This window comes from Apteryx mantelli, chromosome 2 (assembly GCF_036417845.1).
Source record: "Apteryx mantelli isolate bAptMan1 chromosome 2, bAptMan1.hap1, whole genome shotgun sequence".
NCBI lineage: Eukaryota > Metazoa > Chordata > Aves > Apterygiformes > Apterygidae > Apteryx > Apteryx mantelli.
In genome coordinates this window covers 105,888,801-105,909,808 of record NC_089979.1, presented here as the reverse complement: position 1 = coordinate 105,909,808, position 21,008 = coordinate 105,888,801, and the positions used below count along the sequence as shown (strand labels likewise).

At 36.2% G+C, this 21,008-nt stretch overlaps 1 protein-coding gene across 11 annotated transcripts in view; it reads right to left on the bottom strand.

Moving 5' to 3' along the window:
- Positions 1 to 21,008, bottom strand: part of TNS3 (tensin 3) — a 332,367-nt gene that overhangs the window by 108,761 nt on the left and 202,598 nt on the right. For 10 of the 11 annotated variants that reach the window (XM_067291189.1, XM_067291185.1, XM_067291188.1 and 7 more), the window contains 8 exons: positions 20,323 to 20,494; positions 14,357 to 14,407; positions 12,943 to 13,065; positions 10,293 to 10,357; positions 6,106 to 6,189; positions 2,680 to 2,792; positions 1,499 to 1,559; positions 1,294 to 1,369 (listed from right to left, as the gene is read on the bottom strand). In XM_067291189.1, coding sequence (XP_067147290.1) covers positions 1,294 to 1,369; positions 1,499 to 1,559; positions 2,680 to 2,792; positions 6,106 to 6,189; positions 10,293 to 10,357; positions 12,943 to 13,065; positions 14,357 to 14,407; positions 20,323 to 20,494 — 745 coding nt within the window. The remainder of the gene's footprint in view (positions 1 to 1,293; positions 1,370 to 1,498; positions 1,560 to 2,679; positions 2,793 to 6,105; positions 6,190 to 10,292; positions 10,358 to 12,942; positions 13,066 to 14,356; positions 14,408 to 20,322; positions 20,495 to 21,008) is intronic. The other variant, XM_067291187.1, reaches the window with a different exon arrangement.

The following is a 21,008-nucleotide window of genomic DNA, read 5'->3' as shown; positions in this document are numbered from 1 at the left end:
TAGAGACTTTTGTTTTTCCTGAAACCACTGATGGCTATGCTTAGCCATAGCTAAAAAAAAACATTCATAACTGAAGTCTTTCTATAGGAAATCCTACTGTATTGAATAAGATGTTGGCTTGTTCAGAAAACATCCCACAGTAATAATATGGGACCAATGAAGTTGGCCTCTTTTAAAATGATATAAAAACCTACTGATGGAAAGCATTACTGAAAAGCTATGTGCACCTTTTTTTCTTTTAAGCAAGTATTTGAGAGATATCGGACTGATTTCTTTTGTAATCTACTCAATTTGCTTAGGCATCAACAACGCCTCTGATGAGTAATAATCTTCTCAAATCTGAAACTGCCCCAAACCTCTAGAGTATTCCAGACAATTTATAGCAGGCTATTTAGAAGCATTATTCTTTCTCCATCTTTCAGTGAAAGAAAAAAAGAAGAACAAAGTACTAAACTGAACTGGGAGGGGAAGGAGGACAGGACACAGAGAAGAAGGAAGATAATAAAAAAAAGATGAATTAAAAAAGAAAAAAGCATCTGATACCAAGGAGACTCTTACCAAGATTCAACATTCCTCAATCAAAAAGTAAATAAAAAAGCATTCTGAAACCTACTAGCAATATACACAGGAATACTCTGTCTGAAAATTCCTCCCCCATTCATTCTACTCGTTCTTCTATCTCCTTAGTCTAACCAATTGAAAGACATGGCAACTATCTTTCTTTACTTTCTCCTTGCATAACTGCAAATGACAAATGAGAGAAAGCAGAGAGATTTAAAATGACAGCAGTGCAAATTACACAAACTATGTTGCGCATACAGAGTGCCTTCTGGATACTGCAGCTGCCAGTAGAATCAGGAAACTTTCATTTGATATCACCTTTTTCAGTCCCAAAATAATATAGAAGCAATCAGGTATTTTCTTAACAGCATATAGTTTTATGATTGTGAATCTTGTCTGCCAAGTTACAGGGCAAGGGTGTTTCAATGCTGAGTTATAAATCTTCCCAAGACAAATTTTATAAAGAAAATAGCAATACAGGCATAACTGCATTTGGTGATGCTATGAAATGGGAATGCTAACAGCAATTGTTTTGGCTCCTTAAAACCTTCTAATTTGAGGATAATTTTGATTCATAAAAAAACAGATAGGTTATTAAATGAATTTAATCATCTATTTGTTAGTATGTCTGCAATGATTTTCTCAATTTATTTTTACAAGAATGCAAAACAGAATAGAGGCTATAATCTAAAAGGCACAGTACTAGATTTTCATTCCATACAATTAACTTACCATAACATCTCCCTTCAAAAGCTGGGCTGGCTCTATAGCAATGCAGATGCGGCTTTGATTTTCTGGCCCTACACTACTTAACAGGAGAGAAAAGAAAAATAAAATATATGGTATAAAGAAACAAACAAGAAAATAGATTAAGCAATTCTGCAATTGTGAGAATTAAAAATTGGACTCACACATAAAGAAAATGGCTAAGACTTACTATATTCCAGATGTATAAACTGGTTGCATAGCCTGGTATAACTTCAGGAAAGGCCGACAAACTGAAAAGAAGTTAACAGAATAGACTATTTTTGTAATTATTTTCCTTTTTCTTAGTATTATAATTAGGAAATTTTGTGCACATCCAGATTGAGCAAAGTGGCATACAAGTGGCACAATGTTGACTGTTAAAACATCTTTCCAAAGAAAATGAACGTTGGCAGATTCATTTTCCCCCAAAATAGTTTTTGATAATATTTTGTAAAATAAAGTCAAGTTTTCCCTGCTCTCCAGATTAGTTCTGAATTGGGGAAGGGGAGGTTTTTAAAGGATACCATAAGAAAAGAAAGAGGGAACACTTTGCTCCTTATTAAATGGCTTCTTTCCTTCCCATTTTTCTACAGGAAAACAAAATGAATAAGGGAGGTAGAGAATGGCCAAAAAAACCTAAGAATAAAATAAAAAACATTTTTGAAAATTAAATGAAAAACTTGTTTCACAGTTTTATTTCAAAACTAGAATCAACCTTAAAGCTCTGACTACAATAAACGCTTTGTTTTTATTGAAATAGTTATTTAAAAAATAACACAGCCTAAACAACAGTGACGACAATGGAGCTTCGCAGACTCAGAGAGAGGACATTTCAAAAGACATGTATTAGGTAACTCTTGGGTGATAAAGGGAAGGCGCTGTACTACTTCACTGTGAGGTAAGCTCTACTACATCATCTTGGTTTAGTATTTTAATTTTAAAGCTGTTGATTACAGCAGGCCACCTTAGAAGTCCACCATATCTGAACAGCTTTTCTACAGAAAAAAACCCATCTCAGAAAAGGAAGGGGAAGATGTGAACAGGAAGACACTTGCCCAGGAAACACAAGTAAGTTCTCAGGTCTCTTCCAGGAACCAGGAGCACAGCAGTTCAGAAGCAAGGCAGACTGATCTAGCATTGTCTCTGCATTCAACAGAGGAGGAAAATTTTGCTCCACCTTCTCTTGCATGGCCTACATACTCATTTTTTTGTTAGGATATTTCCCTTCTCCCAGTTCTTTTATTGGAATATTTGGACTGATATCAAGGAGCATCAACTCTGACTTTGAGATTCAGGCACAATTTCTGGAAAACTCCAAAGTGAAACAAGACTTTGAGCCTCTGTTTGAATATGAAAAATTAGGTAGTTTACCTCCTCCTGCATCAAAGCTTGGGATGCCATGAAGAATAACATAGTGCAGGAAAAGAGGGGTTGTATTCATTTTCACAGATCCAGATAGAAGGCCACTTAGAAATTGAACATATCTAAAAACACAAAATTTGTCCAAATTACAAAAAAAACAGAAATGCAATTGTGTGAGGGAAACAGAATTTTTACACATTAGTATTTCTAGACCATGGATCATGACTAGCATTTTGTCATTACGTGTAACTCCAAAAAGAATAATCGTCATAAAATAGCATGAAAAGACACTTTAATTTATTGGGTTTTAAAATCCATGGCTATTACATTACTATTGCAAAGGTCTTTATTTTACCTATTGACATCACTATTCTAAATAAGAAAGGTAATTCACAGAGCTAGTAAAGCCAGTCAGTTCAATACACATTTCTAGTTACAATTGAAGGTCTGAACTGGCTTTCACACTGGGTCCCACTCCGTTTACAGTGAAGCGCACTTCATGAAAACAAGAGCAACAAGTGCCCTTGTCAGAAATCTTAGCATAAAAGCCACTATAGGCAAATAACATCCTTATACTGCAAAGTGATCTCTTTCAGTGCTGAACAAAGGAAAAATGCCATAGCAATGTGAAGATCTTTGTATTGCTGCTATTTAGTAACTGCTTTGGTCATAAGCTCACAAGCAAGTACATGCAGGTGAACACCATTGCTGTGTTTAAAAAAAATTCCTCTTATCTCCTTAAATAACCAAGTGAAATCAGTCTCCTTTCATTTTTCTATTGTTTTTGAGTGCATTTTTCTTTCATGCCCATGACATAACCTGCATTTAACTTCACTCTCAAGAATGTACAAAAAAAAAAAAAAAAAATCACCTCCCTTTCCCCCTTTACACACAAATCTCACTAACCCATTCCTTACTGCTCACTCCTGGTAACACCACAGTTAAAGATACTCTGCCCAGCCATGACAGCTCTATTACCCCAGAATGGGGGCTGTGGTGGTTTTGAAGGGATTTCTTTTTATATACAGCTAGCAAGGTTGCTTTATTTTGAAATGTTAGAAGTCAGCTTTGCTCCTTGTTTCCCCTTTCAGTCTTTCTGAGAATGTTGCAGCAAAAGCACCAGTTTAAAAATTGCTACAACTGCGTAACAGCAAACACTATGGTAAAACATCGCATTAGCAATCACTCAGTCTGAATAGTCTCTCCTCACCCCCATCTGTTTTTAATTATTTCAAAAATTCATCTGAATTCTTGAACCTTATTTCTCCAGATAGTGTATTCAAGATGCTTACAGGCAATTTACTTATTTTTGAGAGGTGTGTTCAATTAAACTGAAAAATTTATATAGAAATTTTATATATGAAGGCTCCATATCTGCACTTATTCAGGGAAACCTTCAACTGAAATATCTGAGAATACTAAGTATTTCCAAGATGGATTCAAAGCAGGACTTCTGAAGTCTCTAGCATGGTTGCTCTCCTTGCAACTGTTACAGCACCTCATTAGCAGTGAGGAAAAAAAGGTAGGTGGTATTTTCAGAACTGATGCATATAATGACCACAATTTAATTTTTGAGGACAAAATTAAGTGGAGAAAAAGTTGCAAAATACAATAATGGTATATTTTGACATTATATCAACTTTGAGATTCACTTAAATTATACCTACTTATACATCAACTGGATTTTAAGAAGAACATGACTATTTTATTATCCAGCAACAGCTTCAGTGGAAAAGCATATTAAAAAGGTGATTCAGGCCATTAGTTGATCAACTTGGAGTTAGAAAGGATTATAGAACTAGCCAGGAATATTACAGAGTCGGTTTTACCTTTCTCTGCAACAGGATTACTAGCCACTGCCTGAAGCAAAGGTTAGGCTTGGTAGGAAAACAGTTTTGATGCATGGTTTGGAGTCCATCCTCTGTTGTCATGGGGGGAGAGACTCCCAAGCATGTGCATGTGTACGTGCTCAGAAGACGGTCAGCTCAAGTTCAGCATTGCTGAGCAAAGACGCTAACTTCATCTGTCTGGAAATGAACCGAGTCCCTCTTGGAGACCCTAGAGGAACTAAGCAAGTCTCCTGGAAGAGGATGCCAAACCAAGATAGCACCGTTTACACCTATTTTATCTCTAGCTTTAGGGCTCACATACAGTTCACCTAAGTCAGTAGCTATGGAAGCTTCCTGTCAACATGGCTGTAAAAACTGCCACGAGGCACAGGTCACAGAGGATGCGGTGAGAATCCTTCCTTAGCTCCATGGAAATGTGCCTGCCGCAGGGGTGCTCATTTCAAATCAGGACTAATGCACAAGGCTTCTTAATAGGAACATTAAGACCACCTCTTTCCTTTTGTTCCCACAGTTCATGCCTCTGTATCTGGTAGGCATCACCTCAAATCCTGTTTTATTACAATACAAAGTGTATGTATGCAGGCATAAAACTGAAAGAATAATGAGATCAGTGAACTTCTATTTATGAGCAGTTTAAAGTCTAATGGGATGCTGTGTTACTATTTCTCATGTGAAAAGGAGCTGTGCAGGTCACCAAATGGGTTCAAGAGGCAATGGGAAAGCTTTTCTTATTTAGACATGAACAGAACCAAATGCTATACGCACATTATTACTACATATTTTTCTAGTTTAATTACTAGTAAAGTCTTATCCTTTAAACAACTTCTAAAAAAACCTAATGTATACATGCTGATTAAAACCAAAAGCAATCCGTATTACTAAATCAAACCCAAAGGATATTTTGCATTTCTACAAGATTCAGCTATATCACAACCAGTTGTCTGATGGATATCAAAAAACTGCTCCCCTCTTTTGGTACTGAATCCTTCATTACCTCACCTCAGAGTCAGGTAAATAGTCAGCCCTAGAACTATTCACTTTTCAAGCCACTTGCTTTAAGTCATAACTCAACCTCATTCACGCAGACAGACTGAAGAGGTAAGACATCCAGATAGACAGAATACATAATACATGCTTTGACAAATATTTACTAGCATGAGCATGGGATGACTGCATAATCTGCAGATCCTCCAAACAAGCGATAATAAGATCTTTATTGCATACTAATCAACACGCATTCCATACAAAACATTTATGCTATGGAAAAATGAGTTTATTATTATCTTGGAGCAATTAAGAAATGGATTGCAACATCTCCTTTTCCTAACAAACAATGCAGTAAGAATGCATGCAGATAACAGGGTGGTACAAAAGGTCTTATCTATGCTGGGCTACGTGCAGGAACTGAAGCAGAGATCTCATCCATCAAGGAAGATTAATATAAGATAAAGTGCTGAGAGTTCAGGAATCACTGGAGGATCTAGAGGAAACAGCCTTCACACAGCAGGGGAGAGAGTAAGGAATGGGGGCAGAAGATAACTGACATTTCTTATTTGTTGGTATGAATTAGAAATAAATTGAATACCTTTTTTGGGATGGCTGCATTAAAGCTGAAACTTTATCATCAAAGAATTTCTTCATAGCAAATCTGTCTAGAGCCTGATCAGCACTGTGAAAACAGAGACACAGATACCATGTTATTCCAGCTTGGGGTTATCTTGGAAATTCAGCAGGTTACAGCTTGAAATATGCCAACAAATACTAGGGGGGAAAAAAGTGCTAGGTAACTAGCAACCCCAGCACTTACAGGTCAGACAGGAATGTTTTTTCCACTGACACCTTCTCACTCCACGCCTTAAGGCAGTTTCCTTCCTGAGGCAAAGCACCTACTCCCTTAGTCAATTATTTGGATTGTACATTCCCAACGTGAGTATGTTAAAGTTACAATGTAATAAATTTTAGCAAAGCCAAAGCAGCTCAGGCTGTAAAAGAAGACTACTTGCTGTCATTTCCTTAGAGTGTCATTTGGGAAGCCTTCTCTGTGAAATGCACATTTATTCTCTTTTTAAACAAGAAGCAGCGACATTATGGAGACATCCCCTAGCTCTGGTTGTAGTACAGTATATGAGGTACAGAGGGTGCAGGGGAAAGGATCATTTAAGCAGCCAGGCAATTTATTAAACCTTTGTTTCCTGTGCCCTAAGCTACCAAGGGAGAGAATGTTTTAAATAAAAATATTGGTCTTTGAAAAAGAAATGCTTTGTGTCAGGCAACCACAAACTCTTCAAACGTATAATTAAGGAGCAACATATTCAGCAAAATACTTCCATTCTCTATCCAGAATGGGAATGGTTCTGATGTGGGTCTTCTCTATCTGTGTGGAGGAAGGCAAGAGGGTACAGAAAAAAAACAGAAGTGCCAAAAATCTGTAAGAATGCTCATAATTATACATCCCAAGTAACACACTATGCTTACTCTGCTGTATGCACACTGGATTAAAAAAATTGTTTATTAATGGATGTAGTTGATAATATTAATTATCATCAGGACATAAAACAAGCAGAAGTTCCAAAATAACTAGACTCTCTAGAATCTCAAGGTTTAAATTCCAGGCTTAGCTCAATCTAAAGGAGTTCCAAGAAAAAAAAAATGCATACACATATCAGGCTAAAAGTTTAATTTATATGCTTTTCAAAAATCAATCAGAAGTTATTGATTGTCTTGACTGGGTGCTGGATCAGACTGTAAAGTTACGCTTTTTCTTCATGGAAGTTAAAGATTCCACAGCATGTGATTAGAATAGCCTTCTCCCCAAAATTCACTTTACCCTATCTCTACATTTGTGTAACAATCCATCTGCTGTAAGAGAGAGCATCATTTCACTGGTATCCTCTTGGTGAGGAATTTCTGCAATATTTAAGAGATACACAGTCTACCTCAAAATGACACACACACACACATATTGTCAGCCCTATACCATCATTCTGAATGAGGAGCATGTTCCTTCACACGTGGCCCAGAAAATGCCAGAACCTCTTGTATATACATACATACCTACGTACTTGTATGCAGTACGATAGTACAATGCCAGTGATGATGGTACCAGCACAAAACAAATATGGTAACTGTTGTGCTACACATGTAGCATGAAATGTTGCAGGAAAACTAAAACACTAAATTTTACAAATGCACACATACAGGACACACATAACTAGCATTATTTTAAGTCTAAAAGATTAAAAAATAAAAAGAGCAATAATACAGAACATTTTACACTTCAGTAAAGATTGCCCCTATTTTTCCATTGCTTTTTAAACACTGCTTAAAATAGCTGAAATTCCACTTCAGACATAATAATATCCAAAATGATGTAGTTGGAGAAATCTGCCCTTTCTAGGTCTCTCAGCTGATGACTGATGTGTCATTTCTTCAGATGATTCCTGAATGTTTAATTATGTTCTTCCTGTCTTTTAGCTAAAAATTTGTGTATATGCACACATACAAAGTAAACTTGTATGCACACACTGTTTTACTGTGTATGTATTATATAGATGCTATAGAATAATAAGCTGTAGGATAAAAACTACTATCCTACAGCATTTCAAATTCTTATTAACTGGTGTGACATGATCTCAGTGTGTTGCATCACATATCTTCACCCACACTATCGCCTAGAATTTAATCATCCCACTCTTAACTGAACTGGCCAAAAGTTTTTGGTTCTTTACTTGTTAGAACAAAGTTTAACAACTATTACAAAGAACCTGGTTTGCCCTAGTTAAATTTGGCTGCACATTAGTCTTTCCTAAATGAGAAAATCAGATATTTATAACATAAAACCCAAACGCGGGGCAACCACACATGTTACTTGTAGCTATGAAGATTTTTTTCCCCCCATTTTTCCTTATACAAATATTTTAAATGTTTTAAAAAAAATCAGGAACTATATTTCCTCCATGTTTAGAATACATTTCATAACTGTTACCTAGCATAACACCTAAAACACAAGTTTTACTACTTAATATTGAACTGTCACCAATATCAACAGCACTAACTTGAGCAAAAAAGTAGCAGCAGCTTTTATTATATTCATAAAAGTAAACATTAAGAAACCTCACACAACATTGATGCACATGCAGCCTTTACATCATCAGGCTTTGCTACTAAGCCCAGACATTGACATATGCATGGGGGCAAGTGGGAACTCTCTAGTGCGAAGGATCCTAGAATCCTTCTCTCTGAGCACTGTTTCTGGCACGGCAGCCAGCACACTGAGCAGCAGCATCTGCAATAGTTCCTGCTTCCGTGCTCTTGCTGCATACCACTCTGAAAAGCCTTGATAACCTTGGTGATATACAAATCCTACTCAGAAAATGTTTTTCCCTTCAGACCCCATCAATACACAGGAAAGTTAAGTTTTGGATAGGAGTTACCAGAAAACCAGAAGTTTAAATGAGGGTTTCTACTCTCATCCCTTGCAACCCTAGTTGGAGGAATCCTGAGTTTATTTGGGGTACAAGATGGCATCTTTCAACACTGGGCACTACACCACTGTATCAGACATTATTCTGTTATGACATTACTAAAACCTATTTACAGTAAGGTACCACCTTTAAAGGATGATACAATATTGCAACACAGATCACAACACAGTACTGCAGTATCCTCACTTAACGGATCTTTTGTTCGTAATTCTTCTCAACAAAATATTAGCATAAAATGGTGGCAATCATTGTCCCAACTACTACTTGAAGATAAATGTATTACTTTATTTTTTCAACATATATTAGTAAGTATAATACTTAACAACTTAGTCTACATTTATCTATCATGTTTCATCAGAGTAAACACAAACTATTTTCTGAGAGCCTGGTTTCACTGAAGTCCATGAGAAATTTCCAATCAGCCTCAAGAGATCCAGATTTCATTTACTGCAGCACAGGATTAAATCCATTACTGACAGCCTAATGTAAATTCAGACTAAAATTTGACTTAACCATGGCCTTTACAGTGCAGTTTTACGAATACAAAAGTAAAAAATTGAAATCAAAGGAAAAATACAGAATTTGTTCACAGAAAAGTTCCATCCTTTTTGACAGCATTTATCAAATTTCATGTTTATTGACCCAAATTGTCAATTGTCGTTTCATGATTTCAGCATTCTAAAAGAAACAGCAGCAAAAAAAAAAAAAAAAAAAGAAAGAATTTGGACTCCTATTCCTTGAACTGTTTGGAGACTTGTTCCTGCACGATTAAGCCCAGGTAATGTCTTAAATTGCTTTCTGCATTTTGATCAATGTCTGGGAATCCCCTATTCAATATTAGTTCCAGTTTCTAATAACTGTTTTCCTCAAGCACTTTAGAAATAGTTTCTTACTAATTTAAGAGAGACATAAGTTATAGAAATGGATACTTTTGATGGTATAAAGATGGCATCAGTATATAAAAACAGTTTCTTGCACATCTCTTCATTCATGTAGAATGACCCTTTGGAGAATTTTCCCACAGAATCATAGAATAACTCAGGTTAGAAGGTACCTCAGGACGTCAGTTAGTCCAACCTCCTGTTCAAAGCAGGATCATGAGAAAAGTCTGTTATTAAAGCAGGCTGTTTTAATATATGCTCCAAGGCCCTTGGGAAATCAAGCTGACAAACCTTAAGTGAGTAACAGAACAGCACTGCAATTAAGAGACAACTTTTTCTGATTTTCTGCTCTCTGATTGTAAAAACAAACAATACACAATTACTTCTTTCCATTATTCACATCTTACCTTGCAGAAACATTGGTGAAGTGCATATACGATGATATGACTACGCCTATCCTTCCTTTTCCTCCCTGTATTAGGAAAAAGGGAATGATAACTTATTTCAGCTATACTGCACATTATTGGACATTATTTTATTTAAGCCCCATACTAAACAAAACCTTAGACAGGAAGATCCAGAGACTTTTTCGTCAAGCATCGCCTGTGTTGTTGGAAAGGCGGTAATGATGGACAGCAGCTTGTCTCTTCATTGCAAGCTGGCTGACAAATGACATAAAAAGCGCCAAGTAGGGCTTTCTACAGAAATGCCGGTCAGGTCCTACTGACCGAGAGGAAGGCTTGCACAAATGGATCCCAACTCACTCACTCAGCAAAGCCTGTATCTAGCTCTTCTGCAGTGATGAGCTTTTCCCATCATGTAATTTGCATTAATCCTTCTCCTCTACGTTGAGAGGTCTCAAACAAAGAGGAAAAAATGTTTTATGAGACAGATTGACGAGACGACTTTCCTATATCATACTGAATCTTTAATATCAGAGCTTAAATTCCTTGCATATGTTTCAAAACATCACCCAGTTCACGACTTTCCAACTCTTCATTCACATTCAAGAGCAGTGTCAAGTACACACAATAAATCTTACATATGACTAGACATATTATTATTGTTATTAGGTTTTCTTATTATTTATTTTAAACTTAAGATTCAGTAAGTTTAACAGATTTAAACTTTTTCATATTTAATTTAAATCTATGGATCTATAGCTTTGTCTTCTTTCACCTTTTAATTATTTCTTAAATAGAACACCTTTTATATACTTGGTATCTTTTCATATAAAAACAAAGCTACAAATTAAAAGAAAAAAAATCTTGAACAGTAGCAGGAACATTCTATCAGCTATTTTAATTTAGTATTACTCTTTCCAGAGATCATCATTCAAGACAAGTCTAGACAATGTTGCAATTTCTGGCATGATGTGCTACAAAATATGGATTTTGGAAAGCGTATGATTTCTGACAGGTTTTAGCTTTTTTTTTTTTTTTTAACCTCCCCTCCCCCACCACCTGAGATTTAAAACAACTATTGCTTATTTTTCTATGGAGTATTTCAAAAATGTTTCAAGATCTTATTAAATAGTTTACATGACATAAATTCAGTAAAAATTACTGAGTGGTAATTCTCACTGGTTTCAAGATGCTTTCAGACTCTCAGCTGACACAGGATAGCTACACCGATCCTCCTGGTTGGAAACTTTTAAGTCATTACCGAAAGGAATTAATCAACAGTTATACGTTACCAATTTGTATGTAAAATGCCAAATAACATATTTCTTTCTTTTTTTTAAACTGAAAATACAGTTATGACCAAAAAAACATTATGTTCTCTGCACTGTGCCATTTCTTTCATGGATTTTCCTGCTATTGTGTCATCGTGTATGGGCCATTCTCTTGGCTGCAGTCCTGCAGCTAATAAGAAATCAATGGTGTTTCATACAATCATGGCATTCTGCCTGCAAGCTATGAATTACAGGGAATTATTCAACTTGAATTTAAGAGAAGATTGGGTCTAACATCAGCCTCATTCAGTTTAAAATAAAATCTGCCAGTGATACAAAGACAGATTTGCTTCAAGTGTCACCCCAGCACAGCTGCTAACTCAGTTCTGAATTCATGTTATTTATTTTTATTAACATTTCTTTTCATTTCTCTTCACTGTAAGCAAGTGTGGAGAAGGTGAAACCTTGCACAACAATAACAACACTACTGTAGGGCACAGCAATCACACAGGCAGTCAGAACCTGTCTGAGCCCAGGAGGTATTGAATGCCCTCTTTTCCTATTGACTACAACCATACTCCAGTCTAAAGGGATTACCTATTAGCCAGTGCAGTCACTGTGCTATATACTCAACACTCTGGGACACATTTTCCAATATGGACACTAAAACAAGATCCAGAAAAAGGTATTCAGTTGTGCCAGGAATTGCCCGAACACCCACTTTTGCATACTGAAAGCAGTCTAGACACTTACCTTTATTTATCTGTGAGCAGGACTCAACTGACTGAAGCAAAGCCTGTGAGATGTTGCTCCCTTATACAGCAACAAAATCAGTAAATGCCACAGAACATTAAAGGCTTCTAAGGGGTTTGCTATTGAGCTGGAAAATCTCAAGCCTCTAAATATGCTCACAGATGTAGCACTGACCTTTGAAGGAAGTGAACTAACACCACTGCATGCTATGCCCAGAGTACAAGCAAGAACCTTAGTTATCGTAAAGAGGTATAGATAACATAAGCATGCAAGGTCACTGGATTTAAGCCTTTATAATGCTGTTTGTTCAACCTGTTGTTATTATATGCCTACTTAACAGTAACAATATTTAACACTACCAAAACCAGTAACAATGAATGATTTAAATCCCTTGTGATCAATAAAATATTCAAGAAAATAGCCAATGGTCAATGTGAAATGTATTATTAATATTTTCCTCAGGCATCGTATACCTCTGTAAAGCTACTGCTATAAATATTGATGATTTGCCACACAGTTTCCAACATTAAAAACATATATATATTTTTTAAATATGAGTAGGAATAAAGGACAAACTTTTTGAATATGAATTCAATGACAGGCAATGAGTATATACAAAGCTCACTTACTCTGCAATGGATCACCACCACGTGTTGGGGATTGCTGTTCAGCCACGACTCCATAGCCTTGCAGATGGTACACACCTTATCAAGAGGTGGAGCATGAAGATCAGGCCAGCCCACATCCATAATCTGCAATGGAACAGATAACATTCACAAGAAACACCCTGTAGTACTACATATTTTCATTCTAGATTCAAACATTATGACGGTGAAGAGTTTCCTCACTTCTTTCAACCCAAGAGAACCATGTCACAATTATATTACTTTCTAATGCCATGACGTAAGCAAAATATCTTTACAGGTCTTTTGGTGGTGGGGGTCTTTGGGCAGCTTTTTTTCCCCAATATTGACTAGTAATTTTGTCCAAAAAAAAAAAACCCACTGATTTGTCACATAAAATTTCTGAAGGTCTTGGTTTCTGAACGATTTTTTGATTAGACTCAGGTAATTTCAAAAAAATATTTAGAATGTCAAAATTACAACACAGAACTTTGCCTGAGCTGGTCCAATTTTGTGATGGTTTTTAATTATGCGATTTTTTTTTCTTCACATGCAATGGATTTGACATATCAAAACTTTGTTCATAGTTTCTATTCACCTTTACTCGTTTTATAATACTGTTTGTTCAACCTGTTATTACATGCCTACTTAACAGTAACAATATTTAACACTACCAAAACCAGTAACAGTGAATGATTTAAATCCCTTGTGATCAATAAAATATTCAAGAAAAAAGCCTATGGGTCAACGCTATTATTAATAACATATCCTATTATTAGTATTTTCCTCAGGCATCGTATATCTCTGTAAAGCTACTGCTATAAATACACATCTGTGCTACTCTGGCCTTATAATGGTTGATGAAGACTGTCTGCATTTAATTTCTTACAACAAATATAACAACTAAGGGGGGGAAAGCCTTGAGAAAGAACAAAAGACGAAAGACATCAATAGCTAGTTCTCTTCATTAAACCTCTATTGTGCAGAGAAGCAGCTGTGAAAGGTTAATACAAAAGCAAAGTTTATATTTGAACTGAGTTCACTAGCTTCAGCCATCAGACTGTACATTACAATATATGACCCTTAACATCCCATGGGTGCACAAAGTACACTTGGAATAAAACTGACTTCACTCCGTAGGAATTTTTTCAGCAGCCGCAGTAAGGTTTTCTTTCTGGTCCAGTGTGCAAAGTTGAAGAAAACAATAGAAGCAGCTTTGTAAAGCACAGCTCTAACAGGCACAAAGCAGAACTTGGGGAAAAAAAACTAAAAGGGATGCACATATGTGGTTTTCTAATGTCTTCCAAAAGTTGTTATCTTACTCTGTACACCAAGGCTTGTATAGCTTCAGGGCTTATCAGGCCATTTAAGTTGAATTTAACACTAGCAAGAGAGGTATGTCATGGAAGAGAACCAATACCTTTGGGTTAAGCTTGGCAAGGTCATATCTCTTTTCAGAAAGGTTTAACACCTGTTCAGAAAGAAAGAAAAAAAATTAACCATTGAGGCTTCATAATTTATGCAGTAAATCACTGTATTTGAAACACATGATAATTAGAAGAAGTGATAGTGGTAGGGCTTCAGGCTGCTGTTTTACTGTACCAAATTAACATTTAAAGTCAGGTAATGCAAGCAAATGTATTTTAGGTGCTCCCCATAGTAAGTTCAGTAATTACAAGACAAAATTAGAGGTGAAACTAAATTGAAAAAGGACAATAAAATTCTGCTTTTTTTTTTTTCCCCTGTGTTTTATTTTAGTCAAAGGTATACTGAGAGACCTGGGCATCATGCAAAATCACTGTACTAGGCAAGAAAAATAAAAGAATACATTTGCGAGGGTGACACAGGCCTCTGTATTTGAATTTGAGTGCCTGGCAAGAAAATGTTGGTCTGTGAAAACTTCACAGGGAAGATATGACATAGCAATTTAGCTGTAGCTTGGCCTATGAGATACTTCAACTCTTCCGTTAACCCACGGACAGTAAGCTATTATACAGTTAGTGCTTAACAAGGAGATAGACTGATAAACAAATGTAAATAAAAATAAAGCAGTGTATACAAGTGCGTTTGACTCCTTCATTAGGAAGTACTTCTAACCAGTATCAAACAATATCAAATAGCTGAAATACCAATACAGGGCTACTGACCCAGATTCTCATTCATGATATGGTTATTTTACATCACTCAGAGCTAACACTGATGATATCCATTATCATTTTAAAAGTTGCATTATGCTGTCAGAATGGGATAAAAGGCCATAAATATAAATGAGAGAGAAGTTCATTATATATTTTATTATTACCTATGGACAACTTAAGGACCCTATTCTAATGAGTACCATCCTATCTGGAATTAGCTAGCACTCTCACGAGCAGGCTCAGTAAAGAAGCCAAGATCTGAACAGGCCAAAGAAACGAAATCATTTTGCCTCTGGAAACTGGTGCCTGCTGTTCACTGATGTGGTAGTTTGGAGCAGTTTAATGGGCAGTCACCTGATGGACACAGTAAAAGCAGGAAACCATTATACCATCTGCAAGAAAAATGACAGTTTTTTGAACAAGAAATTCACCCAGAGAAAGAAGAAACCCTGAAAATTAACAAGAAAAACAGCTTGTATTTTAAACTGTGTAAGTGTCTGGAAATACACATGACTGTAAAGGGCATACACCACTTTTGTTGAACCCAAAACATAAGAAAGCTTAAAACATCCTTACATGATTAGGAAATGGTCTTTATTCCAATATTCTGTTTGCACTTTAAACAGATTACTGCTGAAGAGAGAAACCAAAACCAAAAATTTACATGTGCATTGTCTTCCATACCAGTTTGGATGGGGGAGTGTTCTATGTAAATGACTATGAAAAACTTATTTTTCTATCAGCTTCAGTATTTACTATACTCTATAGCAATTTAGTGGAAAGCTGTGTTCCCAATACAGAATTCTTAACATTTGATTTAAAAAATGTATATAAGAGAAATTACTTAATTTTCCACAGGAAAAGTGCTATGGTAATTTGGCAAGAACTTCCATTCTTTATTCATCTTCTTGTATTCATATTTAAGATCAGTTTAAAAATCTTGTGCGTCAGGATATGGCCCTGTTCATGGTGGATATTTTTCATGGCTGGATCAGATGCCAAACTCAAAGATGCCATGTCTCTATCAAGCTATACAGTAGTAGAGATCAGACTGGAATACTATAGGAGTTCTGTCAGCTCAAAATGGAAACAAGAAGCAAGAGGAACCAACATTTCACTAAAGAAACAAAACAAGAGGTCACTGAAGTCTTTGAACAGAAGCATATGCTATAAATAGATATAAGTGGAAGATTAATTGCATCTTTTTTAGCTGCTGCTTGGTATATTCAAGGTCTGTCTACTTGCATTTTGTAGAGGAAAGACAAGCATCAGCCTTTGATTTTACAAATCTTAGTGATTTTGTCCTAAATTTTAGGATCTCATTTAAAAAATAAAGATGAAATAATATATCCTTCTTCTTGTACACAGCAGAAAGACAGACACCCCAGCCCCCCATACATGACTCAATCCTGACCTGGGAAGAAGCTTTTACAAGGGAGGTAATGTTAATTCTCTCACTCCAGAGTGTTCACTAACACCGTAGAACAAAGATAAGAGACCTTTTAGCTGGAGAAGGCCAGCAGACCTTTATGAAAGCACTGAAGAGTGAGACATTTGGCCTGCCCCTTAATCAAAAGACCAGAGGCACAAAATCAGAGAACAAAAACAAACAGCGTACGGCTGCAATTTGGGGAAGTGAGGGAGGTCCCGGTGGTCATATGAGACCAGGTACTTCCTGGAGAGCATCTCACCAGCCTCCAGCCTGCTCCATTGGTGCAGAGGCTGGGAGAGCAGGCAGGCAACACTGTTCTCCCGGGGGGATCATACTTGCCTGCTGGAGATCAGTGTTGAACACCTGGAGCTGAGTAAAGGGCAGGACAAATGAAAGGTTTCTTTTATATAGGTAGTCCAAAACGTAACATAAGCTGAAATTACCAGATGGTTCCATCGAGTAAGCAACAGCAGCACATAAGTTGGACTTTATCATTTACATACTCGGGACCAAGAAAACGCACAGCAAGGTTATGTTACTCTATCCAATAACAAATATGTGTATGTTAAAATTGTAACCTAATGACTGAAACATTTTTATAAATGGTGGTAGTGGGTTTGGGGGTTTTTTTTAAAAAAAAAGAACAGACCATGAATTTAGACAACAGTATATGCAGGCAGATTCCGAACACCTTTGACACAAATGAGTTATTGCTCATCAGCTGCTCTGTATGCTCCCATGTCGTACCTGTCTAACAAGAGTGAGCTCATTTACAATAGTTTACTCTTCGAAGTACTCTGTTACTTTCCAGTAACTGTAGATACAGAAAATGTAACCAGAACTCACCAATACAGCAACGGACGTAACTTGTTCATTTAACATTGCTCTAAATCCCTATCAAGAGAACTGCTTTGACAGCCATAAATAATAAACGCTGAAATAAAACCTGTTAGAGACAGTGAAAAATGCATACGCATTCATATATTTTAAAAACCATAGTGTTTTGTTTCAGGAAATGAGCACAAAATCAGACTAATAAACTGAAGAGCTGATAATGATTTTTTTTTAAGAGCTCAAAATATCTGAACAATTGAGTATTACTTCTCTTCTATGAGTGTAACGCACAGCAGACATTTTAGTCAATATTACAGGACCAATACACTACTGAAGTTGTCCAAAACATTAACATAATCATGAATTTATTTATGCAAATTGAATCTTTCACACTGTTCTCTTTTTTGAGGGATTTTTGCACTATGTGTATTTTGAAAGTACTTGTGAAAAACAGCATGTTTGGAATCAAGCCTATGAATCTTTCCTTGCAATAAAATATGCATTCCTCTGTACCCAACAGACAATTTTATTAGGTAGGGAATAAAAGGATGATTCACTCTATCCTTTAATTCTCCTTACTTCAAAAAGCTTGGGTTTTCAAGTAAGTGTTGCAGAAAGGATCTGTCAATGAAAATTCATTGCATGAAAGCAAACACATCAATGCGCTACTGTTTCTTGGCCACTTTAAAGTTTTTTGGTTTTTTGTTTTTTTTCAACAATGCTATTATGGAATACTTTATCCTTCTCAGTTCTTTGTTTTTTATGTCCAATTTAAAGACTTTTAATTCATGATTAATGTAAAACAATAAAAATTAAAAAAAAATCTTTTGCTGTTTCTGACATACAAGCTGGCTTTTTATAAAAAACAATTTCTAAGGCTATCAGCATTTAAAGAATAGCACTTTTACAACTCTGCATGAATACAGACACATCACCTGGATCACTCTGGGAAAAAATCTTGAGTTTTTCAACATAACATGACTTCCCTCTACTGATCAAGGCCACACACATACAAACACAAAAAAAACAATGAAAATGCTACACAGACATTATACAAATTCAGTTTTGAAAATGTTCACTGCTGAAGAAAAGTCTGATTTCTTCTGAGAACTTAACCCTTTAATTCAAAAAGCAAAAGTTTTTTCTTTCTAAGGACAACAAAGCAGAGCAAAGATTAGCTTAAGGAATGGAGAGGTTTCCATCTCTCCATAAATGACTCTGGTCTTAGACTGTCAAAGTATAATTCTCTACTGTTACAGCAAATGAAATATTTGTGGGGTTTTTTTATTCATACTCTTTGCAATTTACTGTGACCAAAACAGGCAACAATGTGCTCACCTAATTCTTTGGGTGTTTCATTCCCCTTCTCTGTCCTCGCTATCGACTGTAGCGACAACAGTTTAACATGTACATAAATCAAGAGGAAAAATAACTAGATACAAAACAGCAAATGATGGTTTCTACATGTGTTCTGCTAGCTGAGGCCCTGACCCAATAAAAAAGTAAAAGTGTTCTCATCAATTTAAGTAGAATTGCTTACTTGTATATCTTTTTTTTTTTTTTTTTTTGTTACACAAGTGCCTTTGGGACGCACTGAAGGGGTCTTTGAAACACGAGAAACAAAAGCTATAGTTTAAAATGAGCTCTCCAGCTCTGCAACTTGGCTGCAGTTTGCCACAGAGAATCAGGCATTCTTTGCAAACCAATTTCCAAAGCACTGGTTAGAATAAAAATACAAAAGCAAAACTTTGCAACATAAACTGACTGTAATCCCACTTAGAGGGAGGGCTGCTTCTCACCCTAAAAAAACCTTATCATCAGCACATCAGATTTTTATAACACAAACAGGTACTTAATGAGGTTTAACTGGACTGAGACTGAAAACTTATTACGCAAATACCAAAATACCACTGCCACATTGGAAAGGCTACTGACAGCAGGTGAATTTAAACCATAAAGCTTTGTGTCTCGGTCACCTTCAAACTATTACTATCTTGTGTTTTACAAGCTACAAGTGTCCAACACAACAGAAGCAGAGGGCAATAAGGGGGTGTTCTGGGGATGTAAGACAACATTACAAATACAAGTGCATCTTTAGGATGCATAACGCATTTATAACACCTCTGTTTGTGAGCAAAGGATAATGTATTTTCATTCTTAAGTGGAACCATTCCAGAAACTAATTTCTGATATGAATCAAGTTTATGCTCCTGAAGCTGTAAGATTTGATTTAAATAGTTTACACACGTTGACTAAAAATGCACTTAACAGAAGCAACTAAGTAAATAAAATATTAGCCCCTGGTTTAAATTCCCATTCAGAGAACAAGCTGAGACAATACATGCCATACATTTAGATGTATTAGGCAGAAAATAGCATAAGAAAATAATAGTTTGGGTCATCTAAAAAAAAAATACTGCATATGAAGCTCAGAAATTTGTTCATGACTAGAAATTTATTTTTCTGTAGAAAAATAAATAGCAGGAAAAAATGGATCTAAATCAATTTAATGAGAAAGAGCTGGACTAAACACACAAACAGTAACCCTGCCTTTATACACAGTTTCACAAACAACAGCAGACAGCCAAGGCATGATGGTGAGAGACCATCAGATACCCGGCTGCGAATCCAGATGTTGCTGACTGCTAGAAAAAAATGTGTTCTATTGTGTGGCGTCTGGATCTTTTAAGGGCATATTTTGCTCAATGAAAACAGTCCTTGCAATTAATCTACAGCATTTGACTTTTGGCTCTATCAAAATGGAGACTGCAGTGCCACCAACAGGAAAGTGCTTTTCATATCTGTCCTTGTCTAATGGCATAAAACACTACTGGAAATATTGGTCTTCCATGCAAAGCTGCAAACATGGATCAAAGAAATTTGATGAGTGATATCTAATGTATAATGGCGTATGTGAACCTGCTAGTCATCCTCCTGCAGGAAAGGAGAGAATGCAGAACAAATGAATGATCCTGCACGTACCAAGTAGTTATCCCCATGTTTGGATTTGAGCATTCGGGTTACATCTTGCAGATTGTGCAGGTACGTTTCCTCAGAACAGCTGGCAGGGAAGGATACAGCAATCATCCGCTCTGTGATGTATGTGAGGTCAAGCTCATAGCCTTCCTCCATAATGTGATCAAAGTCCGCGCTTCTGTGAAGAAATTAGATATGGCAGTTCATTGCAGAGCAGCAGAGAACAAACACAGCGTGTTAATGGTAAGAAACGGCAACTTGGACTCAAACAATGCAATCAGTCAACATTTGCAGCTCACCATATTTTCTTTAAAATTGCAATTTATGAAATGCCTATAAAGCTCAAATCATTCAGTGTGGTAAGCAAATGGAGTTAGCCAAAAATCAGAGTTCTTCAAAACTATATCAGTAATGTAGAAAAGCAATAAGATGAATATAAGTGACTTTGACAAACACCAGTGCAAAAAATGCGGGAGTTCAATAACAAAAAATATATACCCATGGCTGCATGAATCGATTCTTCTGCAGAGCTTGCAAACACTTTACAATCTGGTAGACTCACTAGTAGTCTCTAAAACATTGCAGATATACACCATGTTGAAATCTGTCTTGAGTAAAATTGAGGCGAATCCAAAACTCCTCAAACTGCAACAAACACCAGTGTAATGCAATTTAACTCACAAGTTAGTCTA